Source organism: Glycine soja, chromosome 12 (genome assembly GCF_004193775.1).
Source record: "Glycine soja cultivar W05 chromosome 12, ASM419377v2, whole genome shotgun sequence".
Lineage (NCBI taxonomy): Eukaryota > Viridiplantae > Streptophyta > Magnoliopsida > Fabales > Fabaceae > Glycine > Glycine soja.
The window spans coordinates 44097160-44113853 of record NC_041013.1 but is presented as its reverse complement, the minus strand read 5'-3'; the positions used below and the strand labels follow the sequence as shown (position 1 = coordinate 44113853).

General features: G+C 28.9%; 2 protein-coding genes across 2 annotated transcripts; both read left to right on the top strand.

Annotated features, from left to right (window-relative positions):
• The first annotated feature begins 6167 nt into the window (after nucleotides 1–6167).
• Nucleotides 6168–8860, top strand: LOC114379413 (transcription factor MYB83-like). The gene is made up of 2 exons (XM_028338064.1): nucleotides 6168–6579; nucleotides 7421–8860. The coding sequence occupies exons 1-2, from the start codon at nucleotides 6293–6295 to the stop codon at nucleotides 8079–8081; spliced, it is 948 nt and encodes a 315-aa protein (XP_028193865.1). The 5' UTR covers nucleotides 6168–6292; the 3' UTR covers nucleotides 8082–8860.
• A 1656-nt stretch (nucleotides 8861–10516) lies between these two features.
• LOC114377945 (protein DETOXIFICATION 43-like) lies at nucleotides 10517–16255 on the top strand. The gene is made up of 12 exons (XM_028336423.1): nucleotides 10517–10813; nucleotides 10979–11100; nucleotides 12345–12656; nucleotides 12868–13061; nucleotides 13790–13925; nucleotides 14053–14149; nucleotides 14255–14355; nucleotides 14573–14736; nucleotides 15073–15261; nucleotides 15357–15452; nucleotides 15550–15671; nucleotides 16096–16255. Exons 1-12 carry the CDS (start codon nucleotides 10737–10739, stop codon nucleotides 16148–16150), a joined length of 1665 nt encoding a protein of 554 aa, XP_028192224.1. The 5' UTR covers nucleotides 10517–10736; the 3' UTR covers nucleotides 16151–16255.
• The last annotated feature ends 439 nt before the right edge of the window (nucleotides 16256–16694 follow it).

Below are 16694 nucleotides of genomic sequence, written 5' to 3'. Positions count from 1 at the left end.
CACATCATTAGTAATGGGTATTAAATAAGAGCATATTTAAGAAAAATATATATATTAAATATGGCCTTTGAAAGTCTTAAATATTAATTGTTTTGAGAAAAAATTAGAAAGCCAAAAATATTAAAAGATATGAAAATGAAGTAGTAAGTGATTTATTTAATGAATCTGTTAAGACAATTAAAGTAATATAGTATCTTCTTAGAAAGTAAATATATCGTTAGTGTTATTAAAATTAATATTTATTATGTCATTCAGTCCACGTTGCATTTTCCTCTTTTCGGAAAGTAAGAAAACGAATTCAAAGAAAAAAGAAGTTTAGGATAATTTTATTAATGTTATCAAAATCTCCATTAATTCATTATTGTTTCTATTACATAAAATAATAAATTTGACATATTTTATATGCTTATTTTATTATATCAAAAGGAGGAGGAGGAGATTTTTTTTAATTTTTAATTAAATGAATAGAAAATCATTATATTTCATACCAGTTTTCTATTTTTATTTTTTATGCTCTATTTTTATTTTTATGAATATAATGTCACATTATCGATGCTTTTCTGTAATATTAAGAAACCAGGATCAAAATGTAATTAATAAACAACTAAAATTCATATATTATATTTATAGAAATAAAATTATCATTTTTTAATTATCTCATTTTTGAAAAGTATTTAGAATTATACTATAAAACATAAAAAAATATAAATCTTTAAGCTTGATTTATTTTTGATATAGCAAGTACTAACCCCAAAGAATTGCAACCTGTGCCGTATTGTTCGAGTATTATTATTGAATGTTCCTTAACTAGCTTGAAAATCCTTCTTTGTTTAATATATGGTTTGTACGATATAAATGGAATGTATCTATGTATTATGATGAGTTGTTATCCTCAACGAGGTTTTGCAAGGTGATGTAAGGAAAGGATGGACAACTTTAAATGAAGACGAAGCTATTTTAGTTAAGCTTGGTTAATAACATACCTCTCATGTATTTTCAATATTAGCTGATTTGAGGTGGTTAATTATTGTTATATACGATACTTTATTTTACTTTTTTATGTAATACAATAATTTTAATTTAGAAAATATATACTATAGAGAGCTAATGGCAAAAATATCTAACTAATTAGCATAAAATCATGTATTAAAAAAAATCTAATTGTCCGTTATCCCGTGTCCCTTAACTTTTTGATTTTTTGTCAAAGGGGGTATCGTGCTAAGGAAACGTGTAGCAACGTTTGTCTTAATTTTATGAACACGTTGACAACTAAAAAATTGTCTTTGGCGATTGGTGGTTGCCCTAAATATATTCACGTGTATTTGTTAGTAGATAGGTTGCCATCATTTAAAAAGATGTACCTTGTATTTTCAAGGAATCAAAATAACAAAAAATTAATGTCATATTCTCAAGTAGTGGCGGATCCAAAAACTTTTTAGTGGATGTAAAAAATAGTTTAATATTTTCTTAAATAAAAAATTATATAAACTTTATTTAAAATGATAATAAAAAATTAAAAACAATCAAATTTAAAAGGATAAAATGAATAAAATTAATATCAATTTATTCTCTTTTTTATCTTTCACAATTATTTATATTCATCTCATTAAAAAAATTATCTTGTGGGAGCAAGATTTATTTTTTTATGGAGCAAAAGAATATTTATTTAATATATTTAAATAAAAAAATTACTTTATAGGAACAATTGCCTTCATTACCCTCCATCTAGATCCACCACTGTTCTCTAGAAACAAATATTTCATCGTCCCTAATTATAATATAAGATCCTTTTTTTAAAAAAAAAAAAAAACTTGTCCCTTTATAAGATTTTTTTTTAATTTCTAGATGTATTAATTTTTTTTTCAACATACCCTTACTTAATTATTCTTTCTCCAAACATTAATGAGAAACAATTAAGTAAATAGATATATAAGAAAAATTTAATTTTGGAATGTTAATATAATTAATTGATAGATTTAATATGATTAACTAAATTAACTACTTTTCTTAATGAACATGAATTAGTTGAAATGTTCTTATAATTAACATGAGAGGGAGTATATGTTTAAACCAAACTAAAATTATATATATCATGATCACAAGCTTATGAATTGAATGTTTCATAAATTTTCGATATTGGACATGAATTTAATCAAATTACTTTGTTTCTTACAATGAAACTAAGAGTTTGTTTAGTTATGAAAGTAGAGAGAGAGAGAGAAAGGGAATAGAAAGTGAGAGAATTTTTTAATATGAAAGAAAAAAAAAGTTGTTTGTTATGAGATAATAAGAAAGACGTTGTAACATAGTAATTAAAAAAATAATATACTAAAATTAAACTCAATAGCTACATTTATATAAAAAATGATACTCTTATCATTTCACTATAATCATCAGGTAAGAAAAAAAATTACAAAATAATTATTTTTTAACTTTTTAATATAATATTAATTAATTTTGTTTAACTTATAGCCCATATAATATTAATGATTGATAACAAAAACTAAAAATAAACTAATAATGATAAAGTTAATTGAAAATCTTATTCTCTTTCATACACTATATATTATTATTTTCAATTCTTTTTCATAAGAAATAAGTTTTAGTATATAATACATTAAAACATGTTTCTTATAGAAAGAACCAGAGAGTAATTTTTTTTTCTGCATAAAACTAGAATAAAAATTATAATGGAACAAAGGAAATAGTATTTTCTTAGTCCTAACTACTTATTGTATTTTTTGTTCACAATGTTAAATAAATTTATAAAATTATTGTTACCTATTATTGCGGGTAATAATACATCTTTAGTATGTTATATTTATGTTGTTAACCGTGTCCCAGTTTTCATATAGTTCATGGTAGCTGGATCCAATTATATAATATAAAATTAAAATGATTAAAATAAATTACATGATAATTGGGAGGGCATGCACGTAAAATTTCTAAGATAATTTTGATGTGAATAATTGGGCCAAAGCGTGTGTGATATATGATTTGTCATTACTAATTAGTCTATCCATGCAATTTTGGGTTGTGGCATAAGATCTATGCGATGGTCCAGCAATTTGCCAAAGATATGTGCTTCTTTACACTTAGCTAATTGAGTCTATGCACGTCAAGTTATTCTATGATATTTGCATGATTAGAAAAGACATTTACGCAAATGAAGTTAGTTTATACTTAATTGAGAGATTGAGAGAGAGAATACGGGATTAAAAAGAACACGGTTTTTAAGGTTTTTCCTTCTCTTTTTTCTTTTTCGGATTACACAGAAACTTTGAGAAAAAGAAAATAATTGATCAAAATAGTGAGCGGTGGCTTAGCTTTGCGGTTTCCAAATTGAGAACATTACAATTTCTAAGAAATTGAATGCAAAAATATATTATTTTATTTAAATAATTGAATATATTTTTTATATGGGGATACAGAATTATAAATATCATTTTAAGATAAAAGTTCAATTTTCACGTACTGTCCGCATTTTCTTTTCTCTTTTAATTTATTTTTCACTTAAGATATTGGTTTTATTTTTTTCGTATTTTCTTTCCTCTTATTTTTACTGCACATCCAAAAGAAGCATTAGAGAATACGCACTCTCTGTGTAACACCGATAACTTGTTTGAGGAAATACCCTTTTTATAACAAAATCCATCTAATTGGTGGCCCTGTTCATCCTGAATAACAGCAAATATAATCATTATTACTTCGTGTTTTTTTTCGGTTGTGCAAAGGCTCCAGTCTAAATGTGCTTGATGCTTATTTTTTTATTAGTATAAATCGAAAATAAGTAACAGAAATTTATAATAACTTATATACCCTATTCAACCAATTAAGCTAGACATGCTTGATACTTCTCAGTTAGCACAATAATATATGTAAACTTCTGTATCAAAACTTTTTCTCCAGTGGTTTATGCTACCAAATTTACTCTTCCTTGGTCCCAACTTAATTTTTTTAATAGAAAAAAGAGAGTGGAATTTAACATGTTTTGAATTTGGATGGCTGAAATTTAGTGATGAACTTCTTTATGTATGTATAATTGATTCTCATGTCTCCTCTGTGATGATTGAGTCCATAAACTTACAAACAAAAGCTGAAATAGACAAAGGGAGAAGAAAAAAGAACAATTAGATTCTGTACCTAGACATTTTTCTGTGTTAAAATTGGTAAGCCTCAACCCTCTATGCCCATGTGTCTTCTATTTTGAGCACTTTCACCTTTTAGCTGATGATTTGTGTTAAAGTAGTACTACTTTTCTGGCCTCTGCAATTTTGCTAACACATTCTTATAATGTGGTAACAGGTGTGAGGTAGAATCCCCAGATGAGTTGTTTTTTCTTGTCTTTGTAACAAAGTAGAATGTTGCTTAGCACACCCTCATAAGCATGAGCACTTTCTTTTCAGTTTTGGTTTTGTTTCTAACGTGACTATCTTCATTCCATGACAGCTGTGGATGCAGAAAATGATGGCTTTTGAATCATTTGAGTAGCTTCAGAGATTTCTGCTTCACTTTTTTCTCAGAAATTTGTGGAAGTCCCTGTCACAATAGAGATTGGAGTGTGAATCACTATATTGCCCTTGGAACTGACAAAGAATTCCAATTTTATGTATCTATTTGGTTTTGGATTGGACAATGACTGGGATTGATGACACAGCTTGATGAGTATGATTTTTTTTAATTTTTTATATTTTTTATGATTCATGAAACTTTTGTGTGGAATTAGGTAAAGGAAAGGGAATCACCCTGAGAGATATACCTTGACAGCTAGGAAGAAAATGATACATGTGTCCATGATTTTATCTGTAAGGGTTAAATGATTTCATGGAATGGTTCTCGCTAATTGTTATTATTTTCGTAAGTTCAATTTTTATATGGGAATTTTCTATATGGTAAAAACAAAGGGTCAATTTAGATGAAAGCAGTGTGGTTCCTTAGAAGAGAGGTCCTGGTATTAACTGTTAAGCCAAAACTTCTTGCCAAAGTTTTGTAATGCATGCTAAGAATATTGACACAGAAACATAAAACCAGATTGGTAGGGGGGAAACCAATATTAATTGTAATAAAATAAGGGACAGTAAAAGAGACAGAGAAAGAGATTTTATATAGTAGTTGTTATGGATAAGAAATACATTTACAGTCCTTTAATAGTAAGTAGAAGTCCTTGATAAAGATAGAACACAAATTTTAGCCATATAATATAATTATGTTATCTTAAGTTGCATAAGAAAAGCTACATCCCTTTATCTTCTTCTGTTATTGCCAAGGACAATACTCTAATTGATGTAATTAACTACTCAGTTATATTACATTCATATTGTCACATGTGCTGCAACCAACTTTTAATTAGGAATTATTCATTCATTGTCTTTAAAGCAGTTTAACAAAATTATAACTAATATAGTACATCCTTAATAATTAGAGTGGTAAACTAAATTGTACACATTGCAAGTGATAGTTTTTGTACTTTAGTTCCCAAAAATCATTAATTGATGAAGCCGTAATCTCTAATGTATATGCCAGTGGTAACATTATGCCAAAAAAGAAAAAAAAAGGATTAAAAAAATGGTGTTGCTTCGTTGGAGGTGCACATAATTTGCTTCAGAAATATGCCAACACAGTGGTTAAGCCCTTTTGAAACTCATGCATAGAATGTAAGCTACACACAATGATAAAGAACATGAAAATTAACCAACAAATGTCAAGCGTGCAACAATATGCTATTAAATTAAATCCCAAAAGTAGCATAGTCATCATCTCTATCTGGTCTCAACACACGTGAATTTGAAGTTTAAAACCAAGAGAGAGAGAGTATTATGTGAAGTGGAAGCAAAATTGTTTCAGCTTCATAGAATAAAAGATGATGACTACCTTGTGAGTGAAGTAAACCATATGGAAACAAAAAACAAGGAATTGAGTCAAAGAAAAGAAGACCAACCATCCCTCTCTCTCTTGTCTCTCTGATCACTCTCTCTCTTGTGTTAGGGAGGTCCCCCTCCAATCCGTTTTCCACTCTACCCATCAACTAACAAACACGATCCCTCTTCTCTCTCTCTCATGCATATTCATATTTTAAGCAAACTCCATAACCATCACTATCATCATCACCATTTCCCACCCTATGAAGCCTTTTATCTGTCCCTCATAAATATTATTCACCTATATAGACCTTTCTCTTAGGCCTCTATCATATCACACTCAAAAACAAGAAGAAGAAAAAAAAGAAAAAAACAAACACATTGCACATAGCTTGTTGGTATCATTCCACAAGCATTATTGAGTCTGTAGGCAAATGAGGAAACCTGATCTGATGGCCAACAAGGACAAAATGAACAACATTAAGAGCAAGTTGAGAAAAGGGTTGTGGTCACCAGATGAAGATGAGAGGCTCGTAAGGTACATGCTGACAAATGGACAAGGGTGTTGGAGTGACATTGCTAGGAATGCTGGTCTTCAAAGGTGTGGCAAAAGTTGCCGTCTTCGTTGGATCAATTACTTGAGACCTGACCTCAAGCGTGGTGCATTCTCACCTCAAGAGGAAGATCTCATCGTTCATTTGCACTCCATTCTTGGCAATAGGTACTCCATTTTCACCTTGTGATTTCATATCCTTGTTTTGCTTAATCAAGTTCTTATATATCAATACCAAGTTTAACATATCTATATATGATCTCCTATAACTATAATATGATCTACTATTATGGATAAACTACGATGTGATTTTATTTAGAAGAAACAAAAATGCAATCCAGTGAAGATCTATTAACTTTGTATTAAAAATACCATGAATATTATAGATATATATAGAGACCATGAAAGAGTTGTTTGTATTGATTTGAGTGATTTATGAGGCTAGTAATTGTGGGGAATGAATGAAAACCAGAAACAAGTTAAAAGAAGATAAAATTCTTGTAATCGTTAGTAAAAAATGGAATAATTTTTTTTTCTCAAACCAGACGTACCTTAATGACTTATGAAAATAAATAATAAAATAAAAAAATAAACATTTTTAAAATCAGAGAGACCCCAATATGTATTTCATTGATTGTTGTTTTACCTTTACATAGACAATGATAATTTTGAGTTTTTGAAATGTGTAATACAGAATGGTTTGGCACATTGTGTTAAGAAATTGAACTTATTGGGTAGGTCTATCCTTCATAGGATTAGACCAAATGGGTTTGCCTGGTAGCATGCCACAGATTTCACCTAGATAGTTAGGTCCTGCATTCTATTAAATAAAGGATGGCCTATAATATATTAACTATTCAATATAGTAGTTGGTTTATAAAATCTCTGTGAAGCCATGAATAATTAAATATTAGAACTCTATGTAGGATATGTAGTATATGAGTATATTGGGTATTATTTGCTTTCTTTCTTCTCTTCTTTAATCTTTTCCATTTCTGTAAAATCTCAGGTGGTCTCAGATTGCAGCGCGTCTCCCTGGCCGCACAGACAATGAGATTAAGAATTTCTGGAACTCCACATTGAAGAAAAGGTTGAAAACTAACACTTCCACTCCCTCACTAAACAACAGCACTGGCTCATCAGAGTCTAATAAGGATGTTTTGAGTGGGATCATGCCCTTTAATGAACATGACATCATGACCATGTGCATGGATTCCTCTTCGTCCATATCATCCATGCAAGCAATGGTTTTGCCTGACCAATTTGACCCTTTTTTCATGTTGGCAAATAATCAGTGTGACATGACTAATGTTTCATCTGACTTTTCCAACATGCCTGCTGCATGCTTGACTCAAATTGGCATGGTAGATGGGCATCAAGGGAATTATGGGATATTGGAGCCAAATAAAATGGGGTCAGGAATAGACTTCTCCCTTCCTTCACTAGAAAGTAGAAGCATTGAAAGCAATAGTGTCCCAATTGATGTGAAAAGCCATAACAACCACTTCAATTATGGTTCCTTCAAGAACACTGATAAGATTCAGGGCTCCAAAGTGGAGGACTTGATCGGGTTTGGAAATCATGGCCAAGGGGAAAATTTAAAAATGGGAGAGTGGGATTTGGAGAATTTAATGCAAGACATAACCTCTTTTCCTTTCCTTGATTTTTAAGTTGATTAAGTGCCCTTCTTTGGAATTCCCTTCCTCATTTTGGATCTCTCACTTTTCCCTTTCCTCTCTATCACTTTTCCTCACACATATCTGCCACATACCCTTTTTTTGCTCAAGGTGTCTCGATCGAGAGTAAGATACTAATCCCTCGAGCTAATTTCTCAAGAAATGGAAATTCATTAAGAGATTTATCTCTCAAACAAATATTTTTCTATACATGTGGCTCTAGGAAATACCCACCACATACATATATAGCTATATACAAAAGACAACACAAAGCTCACCTTAGGAAATGTTAGGCACCAATAATTTTTCCCTCCTTCAATCCTTATTTCATTCTTTTGTATTTTGCATCCTGTTTCACCAATTGTTAATTTCTTTTCAGCCTTTTACAAATTACACACACACCAAATATCAATCCAATTGTTTTAGACATAGTTCTGTAATGAAAATATTGTAGAATGTACAGATTAGCCAGGAGTAATTTCTTGTGCTGTTCATGCTCCTGTGGTTTGCTTGTGAAGTACTTTGAGTCAATTTGCTGGAATAGGTTGGTGTAATAATCAAAGTGCCCTTTCATCAAGAGAAATAGTGATCATTTATAAAGTCAACAGCGGAATAAAGATTAGTTGAGTTGTATGTAGTAATGTGTATTATAACGAAAGAAATAACGTGGAGGTGGAAGTTGTTAGCTAGTGTAAGGTGAATGTAAACAGATGTACACAATGATGTAAACACATCAATACATTGTAACTTTGAAATTAGTTCATTTCCTTTATGTTTCTATTTTATCTACCCCTCTCTTTTCTTTTTTTGCTAAAAAATTTAAATATCTACCCCTTTCTATATATATGGGACGACACCATATTTATTTGTGCTCATAGGTTAAATTGTTTTTATCTTTCTCATTTAAAAGACATATCAAAGGATGTAAAGAAGAGAACTAATTGGGTTGATTTAAGGTTTCTGTTCATGTTATAATTCCTTGCCGCTCTTTAATTTATATTAAATATAAATAAATCCTACCTAGGATCATTTTGTTCAAATAAAAGCCCATATCATTAGAACTTGATGGACTAAACAAACCACAGCTTTCTTAAAATGAAAAGGAAATCAATTTTTTTTTTTTGGGGGGCTAAATAATAACTTTATAAATATAAAGAAAAAAATCATAATATTTTGAGGAATCATAAATTTTAAAATAAAAAATCTAAAATTATTAATTTAATTAATTTTAAAACTATTGAGTTTTATAAATCAATTGACGTGAATTATACTAAATTAATAGGTGGTCTAATGTTTGAGTAACAATTATGTATTTTTGTTAAATATTCGAAATCACAGTTTTATTATTTATAATAATCCTATTGAAACAAAATTTCCTCCTATAAATGATACCTATTGTTTATGCAAAAAATATTAAATTACTCTGCATGTCCGTGAATTATTTTTCTAATTACATCCTTGAACTAGAAATTGTTTTTAATTAGGTCTCAATTGTGATCTAATTAAAAAATAAATACAAATTCAAAAACCTAATTAAAAAATAATTCAATAACCTATTTAAAAATGACAAATAATTCATAAACCTTGTTGAAAATTGTAAAGTCTTTGCAGGGCATTATTTTCACCTCTACATGTCAACACTCGCCTCTGTAGACTCGATATTCTTAACTAGGTGAGATAGTGACTTGCATAGACTTAAATAATTTTTAATTAGGTCTTTTTAACTATTTGTTATTTTTAAATAGCACTTTAAACTATTTTTTTTAATTAGATCCTAAATTTATATTTATTTTTTTAATTAGGTTACAATAAGATCTAATTATAAAACAAGTACAAATACAAAAGTCCAATTAAAATAAAAACTTATAAACCTAATAATAAACTGTGAAATAGTTCAAGGATTTGCAGAATAATTTGACCTGAAACAAAATTATGGGTCTTATTACGCGCACTATGCAAATTGTTGGTACACCTAACATAATTTTCACAATTCCCATTTTGTCCTTCCGTAGAAGGGATATGGATTGTCTTCTGTAAGTGGTTGAAATAATTTTTTTTTTCAAAAATATATTTTACGAATTAATTTAAAATTAATAATTTAAGTAGAAATTGAACGCATGACACTCTAATCAACTGAGTTAATAGTCAAATTATATTATAAAATAATTAATGTTACTATATATAATACTAAAATTTCTAACATATATTTAATGCACATGTAAATTTAAATAATTAATTTTGTAATAATTAATTTTGATCTAATATGCATATAAATGCAATATTGCTTAGTTATTTAGCTCTTCGATATCTTCAATGACTCCTATAAAAACCATCACTAGCTTCTCTAGTGATCTTTCAACGCCAAAAAGGTACCACATTACTATATTCTTACCTTTTATTATTTCTAGTTGCCAACCTTGATTGCATGCGGCGTGACCATCATATATATATACATTCCTTCTTAGTTTTGATTAATGTGAACATTATATAAACATTAATATTGGACGATCTCAAACTCAAATTATGATTAACTTGGCAGGTACATAGTTGAGGATTGACCTTAATTATCGTGAACGATCTTAATTTCTTCTTTTGATCAATTGTTTCAAGCACTTCAGTGAAGATCTCTTGTGTGAGATTCACAATCCAATGGACGAGAATGGATGTTCCAACGAGCCCAACAACAAGTGGAAGATGCCTCTCTTTGTTTTCTTCAGAGATGCGAGGTATATATTCAGCGCATATATACATTATGCTATTTTTCTTGAAGGAGAACATTATGCTTTCTAGAATAATTATAAAAGATCTTATCTTGTCATATATGTGGTTACATTATTGAATTTACATGAAGCTCTTGAGTGATATGATTCTGCTAATGTGAATAAATGTAGGAATGTTTCCAAGTTGGATGCTCTTTCTCGGGAGATACTAGGGATTGCATTCCCCTCGGCACTGGCTATTGCTGCTGATCCCATTGCTTCTCTCATAGACACAGCATTCATAGGTCATTTAGGTATTTGTATATATCCTGTCAACAATCATTTCATAGCAAGTAATGAGACATGCATGTACTTTTACACACTATATATACTTGATTGACATTTTTCATTTTTCTTTATCTGTCGTCTTGTTACAATATAATATCATACATATCGTATGGACCCATCTCCTTCTTCTATTTCTATCCCTTTCTAGCTATCTAATAGCACATAGGGGTATATGTGCATCATTTCCTTAGATAGCCACTAGCCATTTTATTTATATATATATAATAACCACTAGCTACTTTGATGCACATAGAAAAATAAATTAAAAAAATAAATAACAAGCTTGACTTGATGCGCACACATTCAGCCATACGGTGGCTTTTGCGCTATCACAATTGAGTGATATACCAATTGCAACTTGCAGGCCGTACTAGTACTTGTGGTAAACTTAATTAAGCATTTATTAAATAAAAACACACACAAAAGTATATATATATGAAAATAATTGATAGGCAACTAATTAATATGCTATCAAACATTCAGAGAAAGAGTAAAATATATATATATATATATATGATAAAATTTATGATGTGATAAAAAAGAATAGATATAAAAAAATTGAAAATGTTAGATAAAATATTAAAATAAATGATAATTTATATATCATTACCAAAGCATATTATCATAAGCGTATTAGTTGCTTACCAAAATAAACAAAAGAAGAATATACATAGGAAGATTGTAAGTTACTAGTGTCACTAGCTCTTTCAAATGTCTCGTATTGAATTAATGTTATTGGGACGAATTTAGAAGCCTATTAAAGATGGGAATGAATTTTTTTCTTCTTTTGTTGTAATTGTTTAAATGTTTAACTTCTAATAAATAATAATTTTTTTTAAAAAAAGTATTTATTATTTTTACCCAGAAAATAAAAATTAATTTTTATTTTAAAGAATAATAATAATTTTAACCATTATCATAATAACAATAAATATATAATTAATTTTACATAATTTTATAGTAGCTATTATCTTAATTGTAACGATAACAACAAAGACAACTAATTTGTTAACCTTAATCATAATAATAATAATAATAATATATAATTAGTTTTACACAATTTTATGTTAATCAGCTTAAAAATATACATGAGAAGTATCAAGGGACCCCCTCCACCCGTCCCTCTGCATCTGTCCCTGACGGGAATCATTTCAGAATTTTATCTATTGAAGTTAACTTTTTCTTGATATATATATATATATCTGTTTAGGATCGGTGGAACTTGCTGCTGCCGGAGTTTCCATTGCTTTGTTCAACCAAGCTTCAAGGATTACCATATTCCCTCTGGTCAGCATTATCACTTCCTTTGTGGCTGAGGAAGATACTATTGAAAAGATGAATACCAAAGCAACCCAAAATGGTAATAAGACTAAGTTCAGCGAAGCAATTGTGCCGGAGGATCATATGCTTCAAGACATAGAGAATATTGAGGCTCCAACAGAATCTATGGAAGAAAAGGATGAACCAAAGGAATATGTGGAAAATAATGTTACGGGGAACAATGACATCAAAAATGGAGATGGTACTAAACATAACATATAATAAGCAGCACCCTAGATAATAGAGATAGCACATGCATTCTAATTTCTATCGTGAACAACTTTTATATATATATGTATCATATGTTGTCCGCATGTACGTATATATGGAGATCGAGATTGAATGGAAATATATATGAATGTTAACATTTATTTTGAACTCAATGATAAATTGATTAGTTAATTACTTTTTAGGAGGCAATGCAAATATATGCAAGTTTTGGTGGGTTACTAGCAGTATGAAGAGTAAGGAGAAACTTGGAAAGAAAAAGCGACATATTGCTTCAGCATCAACCGCACTACTTTTTGGCACAATCCTTGGCCTCATTCAAGCTGCAGTTCTTATATTTGCAACCAAACCTCTGTTAGGTGTCATGGGTGTGAAACGAGTGAGTTTATTCGTTAAAAGACTTTAAAAATATTAAAAAACACGGGGTCTGAATAATCTTTTATTCGATAAATGTTAATGTTAGTTTAATTATTATTTGTGATGATTTAAAAAAAATCCTATTATATATAATGTTAATTAAATAGTTCTGAATATTGATTAAAATAATTTTTAAAAAATTACAAATAACCTTTTTTTTACTGGATAACTGATTAATTGAAGAGAAAATTTTCATATGTTACGTCAATTGAAGAAATTTGTGTTTTGATTAAAATAATTAATTAAGAAAACCATAAATCATCTGCGATGGGATATTAAGTAATTAAAGAAACATATTAATTTAAATTGATTTTTTTGTCACCATGATATTTATGTGAAATATCTATTAGTTTTTATTGATAATTAATTTTAATATGAGAATCTAATTGGTTATCTTTACTAAAAGATTTATTGAATCACTTTTTTTTTTTGTCTATAAGTCTCTCGAATCCAACATCTTATTTAATCATATTTTCATATTTAAATTGATATAAAAATTTATAAGACATATGTATCCCAAAAATAAATGAAAAGATATGCACGTCACTCTATGAAAAGAAAAACTTATAATGGTTATCCTGTTTTCAAGAATAAAAACCCAAATCACAATATAAAGATGGATGTTACATATGTTTCTTTATTATCAATTATCAATTAATTACACTTTTGACCTGTTTCTTCTTTGTTTAGGATTCTCCTATGTTAAACCCTGCAGAGAAGTACTTAAGATTGAGATCGTTCGGAGCACCTGCAGTACTTCTCTCCTTGGCCATGCAAGGCATCTTCGGAGGGTTCAAGGATACAGCAACTCCTTTATATGTCATCGGTTGGTTGAAATTATCCATTTTCTTAGAGTGAAGTATATTATGAGAGACAGTGTAAACTAAAGCATGTTTTCCCTCATGCATTAACTTGATTTATTAATTTGTTTGTTTTTGGTTTTATTCATACAGTTTCGGGATATTCGTTGAATGTCATATTGGACCCGATTCTTATTTTCACATTGAAATTAGGCATCGAAGGTGCAGCCATTGCACATGTTCTCTCCCAGTAAGTCTTGCTTTAATTTGTTATATATTTGAAGAATAATCGTTAATCATTTTTCGAGTTCTTACAAAACTGCATGCGATCGACCATATATACCCTTGTATATAGGTACATGATGGCTTTCACTCTCTTATTGATATTAATGAAAAAAGTGCATCTCCTACCTCCAAGCATAAAGGATTTGCAGATTTTCCGATTTCTTAAAAATGGTAAGGTGGTTAAACGAGAGTCAATATAAAATATGAGTTGGATTAATAAATTTTGTTTAATTAAAATCATTTTGTTCAAATACTTTATTAATTTTTAAGGTTATAAATGGACTAATTTTTTTTAATCTTTTATTAAACTTTTTTCTTCGTATATTACATTAAACTTTGCATTACTTATGTTGGAATTTGTTTTCAATTATTTGACTAATTATTGCAGGAGGATTTTTGATGCTAAGAGTAATAGCAGTGACATTTTGTGTGACCTTGGCAGCATCATTGGCATCAAGGCTAGGTTCAATTCCTATGGCAGCATTTCAAACATGCTTACAGGTCTGGTTGACATCGTCCCTCCTAGCAGATGGTTTGGCTGTTGCTGTTCAGGTACAGGATTTTTGGTCCTCAATTTTTTAAAATAATATAACATATTTGTTTGTTTAGTTTGAGAAAAAATATCATATTATTTTAATTTTGTTTCTTGTTTTCAAATTCATGTATACAGGAAATGTTGAATTTCAATTTCTATTTATACTAACATAAATGTTAATTTATTAAAATTAAAATAATATATTTTCTGTAATTATTAAATAGAATATAATATTTTTCTTAATTTCCTGTACATATTTTTTAATCTAAAATAATAAAAAAAACGGCTGTTAATTTCTCAAACTCTCCAATTTGTGCAATAAACATTACTAATCAGTTTCCTTTGCTTCAAAGTCAATTCTAGCTTGTTCTTTTGCCGAGAAAGACCATAAGAAAACAACAGCAGCTGCAACAAGGACACTGCAAATGAGTTTTGTTCTAGGAGTGGGGCTCTCTCTTGCTGTTGGACTTGGATTATACTTTGGAGCTGGAGTGTTTTCAAGAAATGTTCATGTTGTGCACTTAATTAAAATAGGCATCCCGGTAACCCATATAACAACAAATTCAACAATATTTGGAAACCATGATATTTATATTTGAATTGTTAATTATCTAATTTCATTTATATAATCCACTAGTTTGTGGCTGCTACTCAACCAATCAATTCATTAGCCTTTGTATTTGATGGAGTGAACTATGGTGCTTCTGATTTTGCATATTCAGCATACTCTCTGGCAAGTTCACACATGCCCTTTTTTTCATTTATGATATTTTTCATCTTTAATTATCCAAATTTATCGATTTAATTTTGGTTACTTTCTTTCTTTGCAGGTTCTGGTGTCACTAGTAAGTGTAGCTACAGAACTCCTTCTCTACAGGACCAAACATTTCGTTGGGATTTGGATTGCACTAACCATCTATATGACTCTTCGCATGTTGGCTGGTGTGTGTAGGTAATTAAACTTTGCCTTGTCAGAAGCAATCAACTACTCTACTCCATCTTCAAACTGGTTTAATTATCATATATAAAAGTTTAATTATAATTCTTGTGTTAAACATAAGTATGTAAATAAATAAAAAATCAGGAACTTAATCACATTTTCTTGATATATAGGAAGAAATGTATGACACAAACCTAAAAGGACTTGATACATTGAAGAGTTGCCTATTATATAAGACCTAATACTATAAACAAGAAAATATCAAGAACCTATTTTAGTACTTAAACAGAAGTACATGTGTCAAATCCTATTATTTTTTACATTAGATATATGTTCATAATATATGATTTTACACTACTAATCATGATTTATTAATTTGTAAATTTTCAAATTTTCTATTCTAAGGTTGGATCATTCTTGATAATTTGCCATGCAGGATGGGAACTGGGACAGGACCTTGGCGCTATCTAAGAGGTCGCTCATTGCCTTAAGAATATCTAATCATCAGAGAAATTTTGTTGTCGAGTAGTATATGTTTTGTATCACATTCTCACTTTTCCCCATATCCATATATATGGACTTTATTATTCTTTTACCCTACATGAATATGAATTATAATTTTGTAATACATCTTCGATTGCTTCATTTACGTCTATTACTGGATTTTAATCGCATGTGATGTACGGTTTCTTTTAAATTATAAATATTTTTATATCTATATTTAATATTTATTTAATTATATATATACACATAAGTGAAATTAATTTTAAAGTATTTAGTACCTTATTAAATATAATTTTTTTAAAATTGAAAAAATGATCAATTGAATTTTTTATTTGAGCAAATAGTGTCTTGAAAATATTAATTGTACTGAAATTTATTATTAGTTATTCATTTTTTTAGTAATAATGTAATATCTACATGAAATATATAAATTAAAAATTTATAATAAATATAAATTTATAATTATTTAAATTTATGTATTTACTTTTGTTGCTGTAAATACTTAATTTGTTTACGTGTGCTAATTTGTGT

What these genes read in the sequence shown, in the direction of transcription:
- LOC114379413 (XM_028338064.1), top strand. Translation starts at nt 6,293, where the DNA reads ATGAGGAAACCTGATCTGATGGCCAACAAGGACAAAATGAACAACATT. An exon ending in CACTCCATTCTTGGCAATAG is followed by an intron (nt 6,580 to 7,420) that starts GTACTCCATTTT and finishes GTAAAATCTCAG; the next exon opens with GTGGTCTCAGATTGCAGCGC.
- LOC114377945 (XM_028336423.1), top strand. Translation starts at nt 10,737, where the DNA reads ATGGACGAGAATGGATGTTCCAACGAGCCCAACAACAAGTGGAAGATG. An exon ending in GTGTCATGGGTGTGAAACGA is followed by an intron (nt 13,062 to 13,789) that starts GTGAGTTTATTC and finishes TTCTTTGTTTAG; the next exon opens with GATTCTCCTATGTTAAACCC. An exon ending in TAATTAAAATAGGCATCCCG is followed by an intron (nt 15,262 to 15,356) that starts GTAACCCATATA and finishes ATAATCCACTAG; the next exon opens with TTTGTGGCTGCTACTCAACC.